The sequence below is a fragment of the Temnothorax nylanderi genome, unplaced genomic scaffold, assembly GCF_030848795.1.
Source record: "Temnothorax nylanderi isolate EJ_2023f unplaced genomic scaffold, tnyl_v1.0 TNYL_tig0074_pilon, whole genome shotgun sequence".
Lineage (NCBI taxonomy): Eukaryota > Metazoa > Arthropoda > Insecta > Hymenoptera > Formicidae > Temnothorax > Temnothorax nylanderi.
The window spans coordinates 64,940-85,787 of record NW_027249136.1 but is presented as its reverse complement, the minus strand read 5'-3'; the positions used below and the strand labels follow the sequence as shown (position 1 = coordinate 85,787).

Below are 20,848 nucleotides of genomic sequence, written 5' to 3'. Positions count from 1 at the left end.
TCTAGATATTTATGATTGTTGGTTAAAAAATTAGATTTTTATCGATGGCTTTTTAATATCGTACGATGAGTTGGCGCGCGCTCATCTTCAATTTATCTCTCTCTGTGTAATCCTTCGTACATACAAAATTCGCAACAGTCATACCTGGTCATACCTTGCATCTCGCACGTATGTACCTCGCACTTCGCACCTCGCACCTCGCAGATGCTAGATGCTAATCTTCAATCCTGATGCATTGGCTGCAATCCATTTGTTGCTACAAATGCTTTGAAGCGTTCCTCTTCTCCTCCTTTCTTCACTGAAAGAAAGGAGAAGAGGAATAATCCTGCCAAGTGCGAAGCATTCGTAGTTTGTGACCGCAGCTATTGTGAATTGTGATTGTGAGTATTCAGTAATTCAGTATTGTGACCTATTGTGTGACGCGATAATTTCGAGACGACGAGACGACTCGCGCGCCACCAAAAACCTCATCTCATATGAGTCGTGACTCCACACGTGACTCTGACGATAATTGATAATAATCGACAATAATCGACTGAGTAGATTCGATATTGATCGACAGTAAAAAAAAAATAGATTTATCTATGTGTGCAATGTAATGTATATATAGGTTATAGACTTACAATTGCTTACAATTAGAAATATTTCATCAGGTATATGCGATAATTGCGATATGCGATCGTGCCAGGCAAGTGAGGCAAGAATCGTGTATGTACATACACCACATTTTGTAATATGTGTAAAAGACCGGCAAAGCATGTCAAGTATCAAAGATATTGCCCGTTAAAAAGGTTATGCGCGCTAGGGAATAAATCAACGAGGTTATGCATTCTACGACGACTACGACATCCACACACACACACACACACACACACACACACACACACACACACACATATCACCAGTGACGGCAGTGACCAGACATTGCCAGACATCACACAAAGTTGAAAAGTGAGGTTATGGCACAATATACGAATTAAAAGACAGCGAGGACTCCGGGGAATCGGGAATGTCGTCGAGGAACGGGTCCGGGATAAAACGACGTTCGTCCAGTGACGAAAGGAGGCGTGAGGATGACAGGTGTTACGTAAAAAAGCACCTCGACGATCGCAAAAGCGATAAACGCAGCTCCTCGACGAGATCCGCGCGAGCGCGAAGCGGTCGAGGTCGAGAAACACACGAGTTTTTTCCTCACGCGACAACGTCATCCTCGGAAAGTCGTCACTCGGAAGATAGAGATAGGGTCCGTCCTCTCAACAGTCTCAACGAGGAGGAGGAGGAGGATATGTATTTCAGTAAATGTAAGCACGAGTTGAATAAGATTTTCATGGCGAATCCGAATCTCGTCCACGACGTCGTGGACTTTTGGAAATTCGTCGAGAAATACGAGTCCGTCGAGAAGCGATTGGGCGACAGTGACGAATCTGTGGCCGATTTTGCTCGAAATCGAAATCGAAATTCCATCGGGCTCCCGGAAAAGTATCACAAGTCCCATTGCCTAAACTTGAAGCTTGCTTTGTCCTACGGGGAATTGTTTGCCAGAGTCCCGAATGCAAAATCATCGTTGACCGAATCGCGACTGCTCAAGTTCCGAGACGTGATACTCTTGTACTTGGACTTTAAGCAAAAGGAGAAATTCGGCAAGTTAAAGAGGCTCCGAGACGCACAAGCCAACTTGCCGGTTGCGCGATACAAAGAGGAAATTATCGAGATGGTAAAGATGGAGAAAGTAATCATCGTCGCGGGAGACACTGGTTGCGGGAAATCTACTCAGATCCCTCGATATTTGTACGAAGCTGGTTTCCGGAAGATTGGTAAGGTGCTTTTATCTCACTTATATCACTTTAGAGAGCGTTACTCTTCTATCTTCTATCATATATTCTGTCATATTGTAATTACAAGGTTTTAATAACTATATCAGTTATCAGTATATCCAAATTATCCAATATTCTTCTCTCGGTCTCTAACACGTTTTTGTAATTGCTTACGACTCTATACAGCATGCACGCAACCCCGAAGAATAGCGTGCATCTCATTAGCGAAACGAGTAGCTTTCGAAACATTGAGCGAGAATCTTAGTAGAGTTGGCTATCAGATACGTTTTGAGAAACAGAGGAACCAAGAGACAAACATTACGTTTATAACGGAGGGCTTATTGTTGCGTCAGGTAGCATATCTCTATAAATATCTACAACGTAATTGACGTAATAGACAGTCTAATTTTACAAATTACAAATTGTTTTACACAGGTATCGGGTGAATCAACTTTATCCGCATACGACGTGATAGTCTTGGACGAGGTACACGAACGTCACCTGCATGGGGATTTTTTATTGGGCATTATGAAATGCATCATTAATCAAAAACCTGACTTGAAATTAGTATTAATGTCCGCCACCATTAATATACAACTTTTTAGTAATTATTTCGCAAAGGAAAATGTTAAAATAATAGAGGTAAGTCTCTGTATATATATATATATTATATTTCGTCATATATATTTTAATAATTTCAAATGCTTAATCCGGCGCTCGTGCAATTTTAAATACTTTTCGGTATAAGCCAAATATATATCGGGCGGCACACCATTCCATTTTCTATTTTTCATACAGGTCCCTGGCAGATTGTATCCCATTCAATTGTTCTATCGCCCTGTAACCGTAGAAGACCTCAGATACAAAAATGATCGATTTAATCCCAGTCCATATGTGCAAATAATGCAAATAATTGATCAAAAATATCCAGGTAGGGAAGCCTATATCTTACGATAATAATCTAAAAAATGAAACGGAAAAAATCAGTTATAAAGGTTGTAATAAAGAGTAAAAGTAAGAGTATTTCTCCTCGTCCTTGTTTACTATTTCATTTTATTCAAAGTTTCCGTACAAGTACAAGTACTGAAATAATTACAACAATAGGAATATTTCAGTCGACGAAAAGGGCGATTTATTAATATTCTTGAGCGGAATAAGTGAAATTACTGCAGTCGTAGATGCTGCCAAGGAATATAGTATAAAGAAAAATAACTGGATAGTTTTACCACTTCATAGTACTCTCTCTATCGTTGAACAAGACAAGGTATATATCTTCTCTCGCGATACTACATCTGACGAATCACTTTTGTGTGCGTTGCAAAAGAATCTAAAAAAATTCTTTTCACCCCTCCCCCTCCTCCTCCCTTCATTCCTAGGTATTTGATTATGCACCTGACGGTATTAGGAAGTGCATTGTTGCAACTAATATCGCGGAAACTTCCATTACCATTGATGGAATCAGATTTGTCGCTGATAGTGGAAAAGTGAAGGAAATGAGTTACGATCCGTCGTGTAAAATGCAAAGATTGAAAGAATTTTGGATAAGCAAAGCCAGTGCGGAACAAAGAAAAGGGAGAGCAGGCAGGACTGGACCTGGGGTTTGTTACAGGTAACTCTCTCTTTCTCACCGATCTATTATCTCTATATGTATACTCATACTCTACTCCAATCATTTTACATGAAGGAGTATAACCAGGGATAAACGTAACAATTGTCCTTTTTCAGAATTTATTCGGAGGAAGAGTACAAGATGTTGGAAAAATATTCAACGCCAGAACTACAACGTGTACCTTTAGATTCTTCACTATTGCAGATGATAGCGATGGGACTTCCCGATGCGCGAAAGTTTCCATTTATAGAACCACCACCAGCCAATAGTCTAGAGAACGCTATACTATCTTTAAAAGATCACGTTGGTATCCTGGGCTATTTTCTGCTTTCCTCGCAAAATACCAGATATTAAGTTAACTCTTTCCTCACACTAGGACGCACTTACGGATAACGAAAAGATCACGTGTATCGGTAAAACCCTGGCTCGGCTGCCCGTTGATATCGCGATAGGGAAGATGTTAATAATGGGATCCATTTTTCATCAGGTGGAACCCGTGTTATCATTGGCCGCTGCTCTAAGTATACAAACACCGTTCACTAACAGGGCTTACAGGGACACCGAATGTGAGGTAATTAGTGCTAACGTATAAGATTACTGCGCTACTAATATTGATTATGCAATAATGAAACAATATTATTGCAGACATCTAGAAAGAAGTTGGAATCTGATCACGGTGATCCAATAACGTTATTGAATGCATTTAAAGAATGGCTGGAAGTGAAACAAGAAAATTCACAAGAATATAGAAGCAGTAATAACAGCAGCAGAAAGTGGTGCAGAAGAAGAGGTTTGGAGGAACAACGGTTCTACGAAATGACGAAATTGAGGGCTCAATTTAAAGACTTGCTCCAAGTTAGTTTATGTGCCTCATACATTCCTTAAATCTCACACCATGAATGTACATTCGTTACGACATATCTAATACTACTTATTGTTTGCTCCTATGTGCTGTATGTGCTGTATTCTATGTACGTAACATCGTGTGCAGGACTGCAATTTACTCAAGAGCCTCCCAGAACCAAATTCTTCCATGACGAGTGCAGAACGTGCGATAAGGCATGGAGAATTGAAACTTTTGAAATCTCTCAAAAGAACTTACAAACAAAGTGAACCTAAAAGGCGTAAACAGTTGAAGGTAGAAACATTCGATATACAATTGGAGGATAATGACGAGGATAATGGAGAGCTCGACATAAAAGATATAGAATTTCGAATGAGGAACGACTCGAGTCAGGTGCAGAATCTTTTAACGGCCTCTACCGCATGTAGCTATAAAGATCTGACAATGTTGAAGTTGATATTATGTAGTGGTTTATATCCACAATTTGCTTGTGCCGACGAGTTTAATTATTGCAAGGTAAATTACTTGAAATTATATTCCGTACGTATAGTTAATAATTTAAGGATTGAATCTAAAGCTCAAAACTAGAAAAGATATTATGTATAGATGTGTGATATTTTGCGCTTTCTGAATATTATAATAAATTAAAGAAAATGTTCTGAAATATCGACATATAATTACGAATCGTTCTGTACTTGATTAAAATGATATATTTATATGATAAATGTGTATCTTTTCAAATTGATTGTCCAGTCTATAAGTGAACAATTGTTTCACACAAAAGCGAAACCGTACGTTGCTTTGCATCCAATGAGCTTTTTCGGAAATCATCCACAAGTTCTGCAAATTGATGAAGCGGATATAACGCCAATGCCAGGATTTAAGAGCAAGACTCCTGTAAGCTCGAAACATCAGATATTGGCGTATCTGTAAGTCTTTATTATACATATAGCTTATAGCTCATAGCTCATAGCTCTGTAATAACTTGCCGAATGTGAGTAAATTTAAACGCTTTATATAATATGCCAATATTATTATTAATAGATCCCTCTTGGAAACTACAAAACCGTATCTGGTAAATACTTTAAGAATGCCTGCTGCACAAACGTTGCTATTATTTGCGCATGAAATAGATACAAATAGTACGTTCTCCATGTAAGTACGCGTGTAAGTTACTTTGTAAATTTTATAATTTCCTAATGGGATAGCAACAGTTTGATAATACGATGTAAAACGGCCTTTACATTCTCTTGTAGAATAGCATGCGATTCGTGGCTGATGTTAGAGTTTCCTGTTCCTGACAGTGGTCAAGTTTTATTATTGAAAGCTGCCAAATTAAGAAATAAATGGGATTTCTTATTAAATCAGCAATTACAAGGCAAGAAATGCATTTCAAATTAATTTTACGCGCGTGCGTGTGCGTGTTTCTTTTAAGTAAATCTAGGTTAAATGTGTAGTAAAATTATACATGTGTTATGTCATGTTAGGATCATTCGACAGTGCTACGAACGACGAAAGAAAAGATTTTAGTAAAGTTGAGCAAAGTCTTACGCAAGAATTGATCGAATATATGCATACTACGATACTATACACCATAAGACGGCTGTTACCAGCCGATCTGAAAATAATGTATGTTGGTAAAGGCAATAATGACTCGAGTATAGAGCCTAATCCTTTCCAATCCGATTTTAAAAGTATACCAAACATAATTAAAGGTGGAGCTTATGTGACAGATAGTATCACGTATAATTGGTGAGTACTTGAAAGTAATTGACGAAAAATTACTTGTTATACTGTAACGTGTGATTATTTAAATTGTCACTGTATATCAATGATCAATGTTTTTAATGAAACTTCCATTGTTACATTATAGCATAAAAGAAAGTAATTGGAGCGAACAGCTAATTGTAGAAATGCAAGAAACCGAATGGCATTGTGAAAATTGTGATCTTCGAGCAATTCTATCGAGTATCGAAAAACTTCAACATCAGAACTCTTGCGCAATCGCAGATACGATTAGTGCCGATAAAAAGAGTGAAAATATCATACGTAAAGCTAATAGTCAAGCATACGAATGTCCCGATTGTTCGCTAACATTATATTTCACGCCTATCGAAATATTGAAGCATAAAAAATTGCACATCAAAGCAAGCTAAGACATCTGTCGATTGTGTATATAAATGCATTATGTATTGTTTATTATAGAAGGTAATGTTTTTACATATAAATAGTTGTCTTTTTATTTAGAAATATACAACAAGCATTTCACGAAAATTCAGAAGACATAAAAACCTGTTATCTTCCTTAAAATATTTATACAAAATAATAAAATTAATAATCTACTATTTACAAACACACTTTTCGACTCGAAAGATTATTCTTTACGCAAGATTATGTATTTGAAACATTTAGAAACGTTCGCGCAATAAAAAGAGGAGAAACAGGAAGGTGCGTTTCTCGCACGTGTACGTATCCTACGTATATAGATAATGTGTAACGTATCAAGTCCACGGCAAGAAATTTGAAAACATAAAACATCCTACGATCGTATATCCTATAAAGTAAAATAATACAAATTTATCTCGCAATGTATATCGATTTTGAGATAAGAAAAATACTTTCCACTTGGAACACATATTTTCGTCACTTTCGTATCGTAAATCGATATGGTCAACGCATTTGTGAGACATGGTCAACGCGCAATACCAATATGGCAAGGGAGTTGCAGAGGCTAATAAACGTGTGCTGACTTGGATATGTACAAAGAATAAGCAAAATATGGTTAGAAATAAACCATGTACCGCAAAGACAAACATGTTCAATGGATATTTCTTTGCAACGGTACTTTCGCTTTTCGCCTTGCTGTCAAAAAATCCCAACAAATACAATTCATCCCTATATTCACAAGCAAATTCTTTTATACACCGCGACATAATATACAATATCGGGAGAGCTAAAATAAAATTTGGTATTTGTTTAAATTGATAATATCTTAAGAATCCTACGTTCCAATATGTTCTTTGCACATACGAATATGCTAAAGGCAAACTAGCGTTACACCACGTTATATCTATTCTACCTGGTAGACGTAGATTATTTTCTGTGGCATATCGTAAAATGTGAGCTGGCAATAACGACTTATCGAACGTAGAAGTACAAAATTTCATATAATTGTATATTTGTAAAAGGACAAACGGAGATAGCGATATAATCATTGTGCGTAACATGGCGAAGTAGTTTTTTAATTTGATTAATTTTAAAATGTGCCACAAGACTGACAGCACATAGTACTTTCGTTGATGTTTTTCTATTCTTTCCGAATTGCACAAATTTTTAAGCCCGAAATACGTAGGGAAGCCAATGTTGACGACACCATTTGATCTCACCAAAGTTGACAAAGCCAATGGAAAACAGATGGTAGATATACCTTCGATACTTCCAAGCATAATATAAAATGTTAAATACGCAAACATGGATTCTGAATATAGAGCCGAGAAAAATATGCTAGCTGGGTTTATACAGTAAAGTATCGCTGCTTTATACGCCGTTATGGTATTTTGAAATACACGCTCAGTGAGATCATAAAAGATAATAGCCGACTTTACAAAACACACGAAATTAATCAAAATCGCAGCAAGGATCATCGTACTTTGGATGTTGAATGAAGGGAAGATTTTTGTCAAAATAACAGCGATAATGCGAATCATAGCTGGATACAACGGATAAAAGGCGAGAGTATTTTCATACGTGTATCCATATCTTGCGATATGTAAAAAGTACTCTCCATCCCAACGTGTAAGGCCATTGAACAGAAAATTAATTATTCGGTCCCAGGAGGAAACTTTCTCCGCAGAAAGGTCTAAAGGTCTTTTAAACGCGTCCGCGTGATGATCGGGGATTGACACGTTGAAAATTACTTGTAATATTAATATCGCGATTCTAGTGGTGATCGCGAACCAAAGAACTTTCTTTCTCGGCGCGTACATTTCGCGCAAGTGCGCTTGAATTTCTATAACCATATAGCCCTAGAATTACATCCATCTAATCGTAATAAATTAAGAAATAAATCTCTCGTAATCAATTTGAGCTCATGGTCTAATTATATCTGCCAGTGATTCATATTTGTGGTTTCCTGTGTGAATACTCTTATCGTCTACGACGAGGAAGTAGTCTAATCAGGCCGCTTGTAACGCACCAAACTCGGTAGAGATCACTCGGTAGAAATTGCTGCAGCTCTGAATAAATGAGTGTGATGCTCGACGAGTGCTGGATATTGCTGGAAAAGATCATTCTGTGTAGCGTTAACAGGAGAACAACATGTATCTTGCCTTAAATTTATTCATTATCGTAATTAATTTTTCATTAATTGTTGCACAAAACGCTACAACACAACGGCAACCTCCACTTTTACCTACGCTGGACCCGAATAGACGTACGTACATAATATCTCAAGCTATATAAATCTGATAGCTTTGGTTGATCTGAATTTCTTTCTTATCTCTTACATGTATTCGCGCTTTACTTTTTTCTCGCGCATGTTACAGTTTCCACATATTGAATTGATATAAAAATACACTACGATATGTCTATATGCTAGATTTCAAGAAGCCAGACAAGAAATTGGTTGGTGAAACGTTCGCCAAGGACTTTACAGATTGGTTGTTTACCGGATGTTGGGGTGGAGATAACAATCAACCGAATAAATGCTCACCGTATCGCACAGCATCGAATATCGAATATCCCGGTTACGATGGATGGTACAACAACGTTGGTAGACCGGAACTAGGTGCAGTCGATACTCGGTTGTTAAGAAGACTGCCAGCAGCTTATGAAGATGGAGTGTATAAACCTTCAGGCTCTAAAAGACCGGAACCATTAGAGATAAGTGAGAAGCTGTTGAGCGGAAAAATTGGATCTAAATCAAGAACGGGGAGAAACGCTCTACTTGTATTTTTCGGTATGCGAAAAACCGATTCGTCTTATACAATCTTACGTATCTTAAAAATTACATAATTATTATTTGTAAATACCTCGAGAATATAACATATTATATCATATGTATGTATGTTATGTATAAATTTCAAATCTCTCTCTCTCTCTCTCTCTCTCTCTCTCTCTCTCTCTCTCTCTCTCTCTGCGCGCGTGTGCGTGTGTGTGTGTGTGCACATCTGAAAATTTTTCTCTACAAGGTTTTCACCGTTCACGTTTTATAGACGGCGATAAAATATTACGTTTATATAAAGATTTTTATTAAGGGAAAAATAATATAAATTATACACGCACCCGTGCATATCTATTATCTACTAGATGTGTATGTACATGCTCTTTTAGATATTTAGAGTTTTAGGTACTAAACGCGAGAGAGAGACAGAGAGAGAGAGAGAGAGAGAGAGAGAGAGAGAGCAGTATCATATAATTCGAGCGAGCACAATTTGAAAAAATATGTGCTCAACAGGTCAACAGGTGGTGGAGGAAATTTTAGATGCTCAGAGACCAGCTTGCCCGCCCGAGTATATTAACATAAAAATTCCGAAAAACCATCGATACAGAATAAATAAACCGGGGCACACGGAAATGCCTGTTTTACGTACACGGTACGATCATCGGACGGGCCATTCGCCGAACAATCCTCGTCAACAGGTATGCAGACAGAGCTCCCCTCCGAAACCCGTTAACGAGCGACAATGGTTTCCGAGCGTGCACAGATTTAAATAGATTGCGATTGCAGCTAAACGAGATCACGCCATTCTTAGACGGTGGATTGATCTACGGTACATCCAAAGTGTGGTCCGACGTTTTAAGAACGAGCACTGGGGGAATATTGCAGGAGGACGGGCAACTTGCGTCGTCGGATTTTCCTCTGTATCCGGACTACAACACCGTTAGATTACCGATGGCCAATCCACCGCCGCCTATTCATCATCACCAATATGTCTCGCGACATTACACCGAGAGCGTCACCAGATATTTCAGTGAGTGAGAAAGTTTATTCTACAACAATCAACACAAATTGAGATACGCGCTAAGAATTTTGTCAGAATTTTGTGCCGCAGATGCGTTTAGCGTAGTCGGCTATATGATGATCCTTCGGGGTACATTCGTACTCGATCTTCTCCGAATAAGGCATCGGGACGTCGATGCCGGCGCATCGGACCGCAGGTGCGTCGAGCTGAAAAAAGACTGGATTCTCCATGACTGTCGCGACAATCTCGGATCCTACTCCGCATCTAGGCCAGCCCAGTTCAACGGTCATTAGTCTGTGCGTTTTGCCGATCGACTTGAATACCGTGTCCCAGTCCAAGGGTCTTAGCGATCGTAGATTGATAACTTCCGCCTCGATACCTTGCCCAGCCAACAGCTCGGCCGCTTGAAGCGTATACACGTACGCCTGGCCGTGCGTCACTAGAGTGATGTGCTTGCCAGGCTTCTCCACCTTGGCCTTGCCGATAGGTATCTGGTAGTCCTTGTCCATAGCCTGGTCGGATACGGGAAACTCAATGTTGTAAAGTAGCTCGCTCTCCAGCATGATGACAGGATCGGGATCTCGCACAGCCGCCTTCAAGCAGCCCCTGTAATCCTCGCAGGTCGACGGCGACACGACCTTCAAGCCGGGCGCGCTCATGAACCACGCGGCAAAGCACTGAGAATGCTGCGCGGCCAAACCTTTGGCGTTACCGTTCGGACCGCGAAATAGGATGGGAACGGGAAATCTTCCGGCGGACATGTAGAGATTCTTCGCGGCGCCATTGATAATACGGTCGATGGCTTGCATGGAGAAATTGAAGGTCATAAACTCGCATATCGGCTTTAGGCCCAGGAGCGCCGCGCCGATGGCGATACCACAGAATCCAGCCTCCGTGATCGGCGTGTCGATCAACCGCTTGTCGCCGTACTTCTTCCAGAGACCGCGCGTTATCTTGTAAGCGCCGTCGAATTCCGCGACCTCCTCACCTATTATGAATACCCTTTCGTCCCGAGCCAGCTCCTCGTCGAGGGCCATATTCAACGCGTCGCGCACTGTCATCTTCGTCATCGATCTGCGGAACGCTTGGCTTTCGCCAAGGATACGCTGCCTCGTTACTCGCGTCAGCATTCCTTTACTTACAGCAATCCTATAATAGACAGTCGAGAAAGATGCATCTTGGACGAACAAATTTATATTCTCAACGCTTGTTGATTCGCCGTCAACACGTGTGTGTATGCGTGCGTGTGTATACGTGTGTGTTTCAGAATTAGGAAATCCTCGAGGGAACGAAAATCCATTCTTGCTCACTTTCGGTATAATATGGTTCAGATGGCACAATTTCGTGGCATCTCACATTAAACGCCTCAATCCAACGTGGTCGAGCGACAAAGTTTACAACGAGGCCCGTAAGTGGGTGATAGCGGTTCAGCAACACATTGTCGTCAACGAATGGTTACCTTCGTGGTTGGACGATAGGCTTCCTGCGTATGAAGGTAAGAAAGATCAACTTTCTATCTCACTATTACGCGGACAGATAAGCAATTCATACGAGAAGAGCAGCTGTGCTCTTCTCTTAATCTATATGCGATCCAAATGACAATTTGTTCGTTGTTCAAAGGTTACAATCCCAATATTGATCCGCAGATAGATCAATTTTTCCAATCGGCTGCTTTCCGCTTCGGGCATACCTTGGTTCCACCAGGTAAGCAACGCGCGCGCAACTTCTTATCAACTCGACTACTCTTAACTAGACAAATATATCATCGACCTACGTCGACGTTGATAATATTGCAAGCAACGCTTCAGTTGACAGCTCCACTAATCAAACGGACAATATTAATTTTTGCATTATGGCCCATTTGCTCTTATTCACGTGTTTGCGTCGTTCTTTTCATTCAATTGTACGTATGTACATACAAGATGATGCAAAAAAGACTTGAGATTTTTAATAATGAACGCATCAATTGAAAATCATCATGGAAATCATGTAAAGCTGCGCGTTATAATACCCTACGGGGGTGTGTGCCTCATTATAATAGTTATAATAATTGTAATAATAATGAAATAACATCGACACGATAGTCGCACAATAATCATTCTGTTGTGTCCAGGTGTGTACTTACGCAACTATGGGAGAAATAATTGTTCCTTGGAATCACACCCAATTAGAACATGCAACAATTACTGGATGTCACAGGTATCTTGCAACGACAATTACATTACACATTACACATGTATTGTATCATGTTTTGATTTTCGACGTCGATTACGACGTTCGAAACGTGTACGTGCGTAATGTACGATGAATCGTTGTTTAGAATTCTCTCCATGCCAATTTAACAAGAATAAAGGATGTTATCGATGTGGAGAAATTACTAATGGGAATGGCTATTCAATTATGCGAAGAGGAGGATCATAAAATCGTTGAAGATCTACGGGACAGTTTGTTCGGTCCATTAGAATTTTCCAGAAGAGATTTAATGGCACTTAATATTCAGAGAGGACGTGACCATGGGGTACCTGATTACAATAGTGCCCGTCGTGCCTACGGTCTGGCGGAAGTTAAAAACGTATCCCATTTTAATCGCGTGAATGTCACGGTACGTTGTTTAAAACCCATTTCTCCTATATTTGTGCCGCATCACGATATAAAAGATAAGTACACATCATTCGTGTTTCGGGTAAGGTCCGGGAGGAGTTTCTCAGATTGTACAACAATTCGTTCGATGACGTGGATGTCTGGGTAGGCGGAATACTGGAGACCGGTGATGGACCGGGAGAGTTGTTTCAAAGAATCATTCGTGATCAGTTTCAGCGAATACGCGACGGTGACAGGTTTTGGTATAATAATACCGCAAATAGGTGCGTAATTGCAAATTCCTGTTTCAGTTTACCTCCTCCCATTTCCACGTTTGCATATCATATCCTCCATATGATTTTCTTTGTAGACTTTTCACCGACAAGGAAGTTGAAAGACTGGAACAATTATCGTTTTACGATGTGCTAATGTGTACCACTAAGATGGACTGGAATGATATTCCAAAGAATCCTTTTAGAGTTCCTACCACAGGTAAAGAAAAAGATTCACAATGGTTGATGGTAATTAAAATAACTAGATATAGATATGTCGCTGCTTTTACAGCGAACGACATACATCCCAGTTGTATCAATAATAAAATTGTGAAAGAAGGCAGATGTACAAATGGTCCCTGTTTTCACGCCGATCAAATAGACGAATACACAATTGAGAATTGCACAGAGCCTGGAACTTATGATTTTTTCTCGAACAGCGGCATATCCTTCATCTTTACATTCTTAGGTGTATCAACGTTGTTTTGTGGTAAAAATCCTGTTACTCCCATTCAAGTCTCTCGTGACTCGATGTCACGTCACTTAATCCTAATACTAATTTTGACGCAGGTTTTATTACGTTAATCGGTTTTAAAATACAATTCAAAGATAAGAAATCAGCGAAAGAAAATGTTATGTATAGAAAAGTAGACTATAGTAATAACATAGGTATTATACATACCGGTAAGTTTTCAACAAGCACGTATGTCATACATGTATGTCATATCTCACACGTGTATTAACGAAGATATTGTTTCGTCAACAGCTAGCGAATGGCAGGAGCCAAGAGCTTCTCTGAGATGCGTAATATTAGTGCCAAACATAAGAAAGAACCAACTGGAGGTGAAAAATCAATTGGGGCACCTGATACGCGCGGTGGATTTTCCATCCAGTAGCAGGGTCACGGTATCTTTCCTTTCCTTCCTTTTCTTTTTCCTTTTCTTCAATAAGATACATCAATAATATACGCCACCTTCTTCTTTCCTCTTACAGATTTACTGTGCATCTGACAGTCATTATATGTTGATTCGTGTACATCACAGTTACGATTTAGTGCTAAAGTTCGATTCTGACTTTTTGAGAAGCGCATTTATAGAAGCATTTGAAAAATTTATATCAGAAATCTCAACGTCCGGGGATGCACGCTTAGTGCAAATAATAACTAATACCACGCATGCGGCACTACTTAAGCAAGCGATAACCAAGAAGCACCGTCAAAAAAAATTAGAAATGTTTTTCCGTGTTGTATTTGCGCAGGTATATCTCTTTTATCTTTTTTTTTTCTTTGTTGAAATAAACGTAAGACAAAAAATATATTTAAATAATATATCTTATTTAACTGGAACTTTTACACGAGACTCGTAATACATGTCCGCGAAATGTCCTCAGGCATTCCATATCGCGCATACGGAAGAAGAAATTTTAAAAATAGATTCGACAGTGGCACGAGAAGTAATTTATACCGAGTTGACCATCATAGAATTTGCGGAAGCCCTGAGTATGCGACCGGATGCCGAGTTCGTAAAGAAGGTGACATTTGTGCAACAAATAACAATTTGTGCCAACGATCCGAATCAAGTCAAAGATATCGAAAGACGACGAAAGATTTATGTTTGCAGATATTTCATCTAGTGGACAAGGATAGAAACGGCTTCATATCGTTTCGGGAGTTTGTCGATATGTTGGTGATATTTCTGAAGGGTTCTGCTGAGGAGAAGATGAAGTTGATGTTTGACATGTACGACATCAATGGTACAGGAAGACTGAAGAGAGAAGAGTTCTCAAATATGTTAAGGTTGTACACCTTATCAATCGTCTAATTCTAAACAACGCTTTCATGTGCATCTGCTGCATATGTGAGCTGTATTACAGTATTACAGTACCTACGTTATTGTTAAACATATACATGTATGACGTATGTAGATCATTTATGGAGACCGTCAACGCTGACGTCACGGACGACGAGCTGGAAGCTTTGGTGCAATCCATGATGTATCACGCTGACTTGGCGAATAAAGAGACGATAAATCTACAAGACTTTCAGCAGATACTAAGTGACTTTAATGATAAATTTAATTACGCGGAATTGGAATTCAATGTGCCTACGGACGGGAAAAGCAACAGGAAACTTCACGCGGGCGTGAAGACAGTTAGATCGACGTTTATTGGTGAGGTACAAAAGACGGTGGAGAGTCTGTATGCCGATCCAAGCGAATTGCAATCCAGAGTCGAAGGCAAAGTTGAAAGCGTTGAACGAGATGCAAAGGAAGAGAAAAGTAATAGCGAAATTATCGACAAGGACGAAAAAATTGTCGAAGAAATGAAGAGACACTCGGACGATTATTGGTATCCTATAATGAAGTACCTTGCTAATAAACGACTGCAGATATTCTGGGCATGTTTATACACTTTGTTCCTGCTTGGGATTTTCGCGGAACGAGTATATTGTACGTCCTTCAAGTCACAATCCACCAATCTTTTTCACAGTGAATCTCTAACTTGAATTTTTTATCGCGCTTCGCGCGATGGTAAACGATCCGCTTTTACAGATTACTCCGTACAACGGGAACATTCTGGTTTGAGACGGATATTAGGCTACGGCTTGACTATAACGAGAGGTGCAGCGTCAGCTATGATGTTTACTTATTCTACCTTATTAATTATGATGTGTCACAACACTATCACTATTCTGAGGACCACAACTCTGCAATTCTACATTCCCTTCGATTCAGCGATCGAAATGCACAAGTATATCGCTTGTTGGGCACTGGTGTTTACCGGTGAGATATTCTTATTCAAAGTTGCATGTATCCTTACCTGACACACACACACACACACACACACACACACACACACACACACACACACACACACACACACACACACACACACACACACACACAGCCAATTAAGTCTTCTCTTTTTACTTTTAATACTTTTAGCGTTACATACAATTGGACATGGCTTCAACTTTTATCACATATCTACGCAAACTGCCGATGATCTGACGTGTTTATTTCGCAATTATTTCCACGCGTAAGTTTACTTTGCCTTTTTTAATTATTTCAATTACTTACAATTATTGACATTATCATACGTATTTGTTTGTGCCTAAAATGTTGCCGATGATTCGTCGTTGCATGACGTTTATCGATGTGATCTAGGACGCACGAACTTCCCAAGTTCCATTACTGGTGTTGGGGTACAATGACAGGTATAACGGGAGTATTTTTAATCATTTTGACTGGATTAATATTTGTGTGCTCGTTACCGATGGTACGCAAATCATTCTATAACTGGTTCTCTTTTGTACACTCCTTGTACCCAGCTTTCTATATACTGATGGTTTTACACGGCAGTGGAAGATTAGTACAGGTAATATTGATATTTTTAGTATATAATAAATAATAAAATTCAGTTGTATTTTTGTGACACTTGAAACGTAATTATTTGGCATTACCGCAGTGAGGTAGCGTAACTGAAAATCCATTTTATCTTACCATTTGATAGGAGCCATACTTTCATTATTTCTTTCTGGGGCCAGCTATTCTATTTATTCTCGATAAAGTCGTAGCTGTAACTAGAACAACGACAGAAATACCAATACTCAAAGCAGAAATTCTGCCATCAGGTAAGTTCTGCTTAAGGACGTTCTCCGGTCATTATACTAGAGAAAATCGATTTTCTTTAGATTTTCTTGAAACTGTGAATATACGTTAATTTAGGTGTGCTTTATGCGTGGTATAAATTTCAGTACCTCTTCCGGTATAAAAAATAAAGATACTGAGCCTCAAAGTTTCAACTTTTACTAATGAAAAGGTTTTCCAGTCCAAACGGTAAGAGATACGAGGTTGGTCAAGAGGACCAAAGTTGCTCCTCTCGTCGAGTTCTATAAGGAAAAAATGCCAAAATTAAAAAAAAATTAAATTAAAAAAATTTTTTTGGTAAAAATTGCAACTTTGAGGCTCAGTATCTTTATTTTTTATACCGCAAGAGGTACTGAAATTTATACCACGCATAAAGCACACCTAAATTAACGTATATTCACAGTTTCAAGAAAATCTAAAGAAAATCGATTTTCTCTAGTATAAGGACCGGAGAACGTCCTTAAGTAACTTGAGTAACTCACCGCATCGCAGAGAGAGCTCTTGTTTGACCGCGGTCTACAACACACCCTTGTCTACTTCCTCATATTCATGTATATATATGTCGTAGGTGTAACGTGTATAACATTTCTCAGACCTTTAAATTTTCAATATAAATCTGGTCAGTGGATTAGAATAGCATGCCCAGCGTTACAGACAAATGAGTATCATCCGTTTACTTTATCTTCCGCGCCACACGAAACGAATTTAAGTATACACGTACGAGCGGTCGGACCATGGACCACAAATATTCGGGAGAAACTAGATCTATGCACAATGTCTAATGAAAACTTACCGATGGTAAGCCTAATGATTATTATTGCAGTATATTGCAGTTTATTTATTGATATGTACGTCTGCATATTTGCACATTGGATAATAAATGATTTGCTAACGTAATGAAGTTTTTATGTCATATTATCCGTTTATCTTGATAGATTCACATAGATGGCCCGTATGGAGAAGGTCACCAAGATTGGGACAAATATCAAGTGGCAATCATGGTCGGTGGTGGTATAGGTGTCACGCCCTTTGCATCGATACTCAAAGATATCGTTTTTAAGTCCAATTGCAAGTTAAACTTTGGTTGCAAGAAGGTAATAACATCTCGCCATATCGATACTATGATGGTAAAAAGAACCACTATGGTAAAATTTCTATACGTATTCCATGTATAGGTATATTTCCTTTGGGTAACGAGAACGCAAAAACAATTTGAATGGATGGTCGACATATTGAGAGAGCTCGAAAAAGTAGACGTCAATAAAACAGTATCTACTCATATTTTTGTTACTCAATTCTATCAAAAATTCGACCTACGTACGATACTTTTGGTAAGAAAATTATCTAAATTGATTAAGCGCAGCTGTGTTATCGTTTAGCTTGACAAGATTTTATCATAAATAATGTTAATTAAATTTACTTTCAGTATATTTGTGAACGTCATTTTCAAAAGATTTCAAATAAGTCTCTGTTTACGGGCTTAAAGGCTGTGACACATTTTGGACGACCCAAGTTTTCTCAATTTTTCCTATCTATACAGCAGTTACATCCTACTGTAAGTTACATCCTCCTTCATTATTATTATTATTATTATTGTCATTATTTATCGTAGTAGTAGTAGTAGTAGTAGTTGGTTGTTGTTGTTATATAATCATCGTCAACAGATGATATTAATTCTATGTCACATAATCCCTCTAGAATCTTACTAGCTGTATCAAATGCTTTCAATTCTTTACATTATACATATAACGTGTAGTCGAAACAATTTTTGTTCCAGGCAAATAAGATTGGTGTTTTCAGTTGCGGAACACCAGCTATGACACAAGCAGTAGACGCAGCTTGTAAAGCGATTAATCTCATAGAAATTAACGATACGTTATTTCAGCATCATTATAAAAGCTTCTAAGTTATTTAGTATAATATTTTGTATCCGACAGAGACTCAAATGTGTATTTTTCATATTAATTATAATTTTTATATATCTTTATTTTTCTCAAATGGTATTTCTCTAATGAATTACATTCATAAAATATTTTTGATTATGACATAAACTCCATGTTGTATTTGCATTAATGTTAAAATATTACAAGATAAATGAGTATTTTCTACATTAACCAATTGGACAATGTGTGTGTGTGTGTGTGTGTGTGTGTGTTCGTGCGCGCGCGCGCGTGTCGCATCATTCATTAATATCAATAAAATTGTGTAATAATAAGAATTTAAATGATATTCCTTGACAGTTGACACTCCCAAATTGCAATATTCTTTCACATAAGATAACCTTTCGCATAAATGGATACAAGCTATACTCACACGTATATGCGCTTTATGGTTATGGCCTTAATCACAAACAGTCATAAACGTGATCTCGATATCGTCTACCTTTTAGCCAAGATTGAAGATTCCCGCCGTTGTATCCTACTAAATGAATTAAAAAGTACATAAATAGAATAACTTTGAAATAGAATATTGGGTTAGGACGATTATATCGTCAAAAACACAAATGGTTAGGTTAGGTCACACTAATTATTTTGTCATGTTGGCAACCCTTTAATCAACCGTTAGGGGTGCGTTCCGATATTCCGATTCCCCACCTGGGTGCTGAAAATCTATAGTGCACGAGACGTATATAATAGGATTTTTAGCACTCGGGTAGGAATCCGAACGCAGCCTAGGCTGAGGGTGCCATTACATGGAGCGCGGAAACGCGGAAACGCGGAAAGAAAGTAACTAGATTCCGCGTTTCCGTCGCTTCTTTCTATCCCATTTGAGCGGAACAGCGGAGCTTCACGGCTATAGGGCACTTATGCATTAGCGCTTGTTCTACCGAATAGTTTATAACAATTAAATCACTTTTCCAATTTCACGGAGAACTGTCCACAATATTCTAAGCGGGATAGAATATATTATAAAAATACATAACCTATCTGAGGTATCTGAGTGCAACAGTACAGAGAAAAAGAACGAACATTTGACGCGCTCGTTCCGCAAGTTTATTTCTCCTTATATTACATGGAGCACAATTTGCGCGGAAAAGCGGAACAATATGGTGATAACTAGACATTTATATTCCTTTATTAAATGTGTGTTGACTTAATTCATTGCAATTTGTATTAGTATGCTTATCTTTTCAGTTTATTTATTGAATACAAGCATTTTAATCAATAAATACCGCTAAACATTCTTATTTTATAATTCCCTATTCCGCTTTTCCGCGCAAATTGTGCTCCATGTAATATAAGGCAATCAAATGAACGGAACGGATCGACGGAAATCTAGTAAATTTTGTCTTCCGCGCTTCCGCGTTTCCGCGTTTCCGCGCTCCATGTAATGGCACCCTCAGAGGGACGCGAAATATAACCTAACCACTGGATTGGCTGAATTCGAGCGTCGAGTGTCAAAGCTAAACACAGTTTAGCTTTTTGGCGCTGTTTGACGCTCGAATCCAGCGTCGAGCGTCATCGTGAAATCGCACCTTTATGCTGGGTCTACAATGCGAGTCGCAAAGTCGTGAGTCGCAAGAATTGACCAATCACAGTCGATTATTCTCCTCAAATTCATCTGTGATTGGTCAATTCTTACGACTCACGACTTTGCGACTCGCATTGTAGACCCAGCATTAGAAAGAGACGAAGATTGAGTTTAATCGGAGGATCAAGTTAATCAGAGACTGTGAAATTGGCCCTAAAGCCTTGTGTCCTTGATGCTAGAACTGCGTCCGAGTTTCGGTTTAAGCCAATGAAACTGCTGCTTTTCTGTAAGAGCTGCAAGTTGATTGGCTTAAACCGAAACTCGGACGCAGTTCTAGCATCGTGGACACAAGGCTTCTCCGTCCCGGTCTACAATAGGTGTTTTGCCTTAAGAAATTGTTCAATCACAGTTGAATTTGAGGAGAATAATTGACTTGCCGCGCGGTAAGCGTTTTCGCGTCGTGTGGGCAGAATCCATAATGAGGGGTCTACAATGCGAGTTGCAACCAGTCACAAGTCACAAGTCGCGAGTCGCAAGAAATTGACCAATCACAGTCGATTATTCTCCTCAAATTCAACTGTGATTGGTAAATTTCCTATGACCCATGACCCACGACCCACGACCCACGACCCACGACTCGTATTATTG

The 20,848-nt window shown here is 38.9% G+C and overlaps 4 protein-coding genes across 7 annotated transcripts; 2 read left to right on the top strand and 2 right to left on the bottom strand.

The window, feature by feature from the left end:
* The first annotated feature begins 183 nt into the window (after positions 1 to 183).
* Positions 184 to 6,624, top strand: LOC139774098 (probable ATP-dependent RNA helicase DHX34). 3 transcript variants are annotated; one of them, XM_071709071.1, is made up of 16 exons: positions 186 to 380; positions 654 to 1,814; positions 2,001 to 2,167; positions 2,250 to 2,456; positions 2,613 to 2,745; positions 2,930 to 3,078; positions 3,191 to 3,423; positions 3,540 to 3,726; positions 3,800 to 3,994; positions 4,069 to 4,278; positions 4,415 to 4,783; positions 5,021 to 5,196; positions 5,312 to 5,422; positions 5,524 to 5,645; positions 5,755 to 6,019; positions 6,141 to 6,624. In XM_071709071.1, the coding sequence occupies exons 2-16, from the start codon at positions 1,010 to 1,012 to the stop codon at positions 6,421 to 6,423; spliced, it is 3,612 nt and encodes a 1,203-aa protein (XP_071565172.1). In that variant the 5' UTR covers positions 186 to 380; positions 654 to 1,009; the 3' UTR covers positions 6,424 to 6,624. The 3 variants fall into 3 exon arrangements, with proteins under 3 accessions (XP_071565174.1, XP_071565173.1, XP_071565172.1); XM_071709072.1 differs by having other exon boundaries at positions 185 to 1,814; positions 3,911 to 3,994; XM_071709073.1 differs by lacking the exons at positions 5,755 to 6,019; positions 6,141 to 6,624 and having other exon boundaries at positions 184 to 1,814; positions 5,312 to 5,434; positions 5,524 to 5,634.
* On the bottom strand, positions 2,848 to 8,286 carry LOC139774100 (GPI mannosyltransferase 2-like). The gene has a single exon (XM_071709074.1). The coding sequence runs from the start codon at positions 8,284 to 8,286 to the stop codon at positions 6,769 to 6,771; it is 1,518 nt and encodes a 505-aa protein (XP_071565175.1). The 3' UTR covers positions 2,848 to 6,768.
* A 273-nt stretch (positions 8,287 to 8,559) lies between these two features.
* On the top strand, positions 8,560 to 18,947 carry LOC139774097 (dual oxidase 2-like). 2 transcript variants are annotated; one of them, XM_071709069.1, is made up of 26 exons: positions 8,560 to 8,699; positions 8,865 to 9,224; positions 9,723 to 9,907; positions 9,996 to 10,239; positions 11,498 to 11,725; positions 11,851 to 11,934; positions 12,344 to 12,429; positions 12,551 to 12,832; positions 12,919 to 13,094; positions 13,181 to 13,302; positions 13,375 to 13,572; positions 13,653 to 13,766; positions 13,849 to 13,988; positions 14,076 to 14,339; positions 14,472 to 14,612; positions 14,702 to 14,877; positions 15,006 to 15,529; positions 15,632 to 15,862; positions 16,025 to 16,118; positions 16,247 to 16,457; positions 16,593 to 16,713; positions 17,298 to 17,527; positions 17,665 to 17,823; positions 17,905 to 18,060; positions 18,156 to 18,284; positions 18,507 to 18,947. In XM_071709069.1, the coding sequence occupies exons 1-26, from the start codon at positions 8,585 to 8,587 to the stop codon at positions 18,633 to 18,635; spliced, it is 4,899 nt and encodes a 1,632-aa protein (XP_071565170.1). In that variant the 5' UTR covers positions 8,560 to 8,584; the 3' UTR covers positions 18,636 to 18,947. The 2 variants fall into 2 exon arrangements, with proteins under 2 accessions (XP_071565170.1, XP_071565171.1); XM_071709070.1 differs by lacking the exon at positions 13,653 to 13,766.
* LOC139774102 (pyruvate dehydrogenase E1 component subunit beta, mitochondrial-like) lies at positions 9,193 to 11,498 on the bottom strand. The gene has a single exon (XM_071709076.1). It carries the CDS (start codon positions 11,358 to 11,360, stop codon positions 10,302 to 10,304), a length of 1,059 nt encoding a protein of 352 aa, XP_071565177.1. The 5' UTR covers positions 11,361 to 11,498; the 3' UTR covers positions 9,193 to 10,301.
* Positions 18,948 to 20,848: the final 1,901 nt, after the last annotated feature.

Bases quoted from the DNA above. Each gene is read 5' to 3' on its own strand.
- LOC139774098 (XM_071709071.1), top strand. From the start codon at position 1,010: ATGTCGTCGAGGAACGGGTCCGGGATAAAACGACGTTCGTCCAGTGAC. The intron at 1,815-2,000 runs GTAAGGTGCTTT...GACTCTATACAG, and splicing joins AGCTGGTTTCCGGAAGATTG to CATGCACGCAACCCCGAAGA. The intron at 6,020-6,140 runs GTGAGTACTTGA...GTTACATTATAG, and splicing joins GATAGTATCACGTATAATTG to CATAAAAGAAAGTAATTGGA.
- LOC139774100 (XM_071709074.1), bottom strand. From the start codon at position 8,286: ATGGTTATAGAAATTCAAGCGCACTTGCGCGAAATGTACGCGCCGAGA.
- LOC139774097 (XM_071709069.1), top strand. From the start codon at position 8,585: ATGTATCTTGCCTTAAATTTATTCATTATCGTAATTAATTTTTCATTA. The intron at 12,430-12,550 runs GTATCTTGCAAC...ATCGTTGTTTAG, and splicing joins ACAATTACTGGATGTCACAG to AATTCTCTCCATGCCAATTT. The intron at 16,458-16,592 runs GTAATATTGATA...ACCATTTGATAG, and splicing joins GCAGTGGAAGATTAGTACAG to GAGCCATACTTTCATTATTT.
- LOC139774102 (XM_071709076.1), bottom strand. From the start codon at position 11,360: ATGCTGACGCGAGTAACGAGGCAGCGTATCCTTGGCGAAAGCCAAGCG.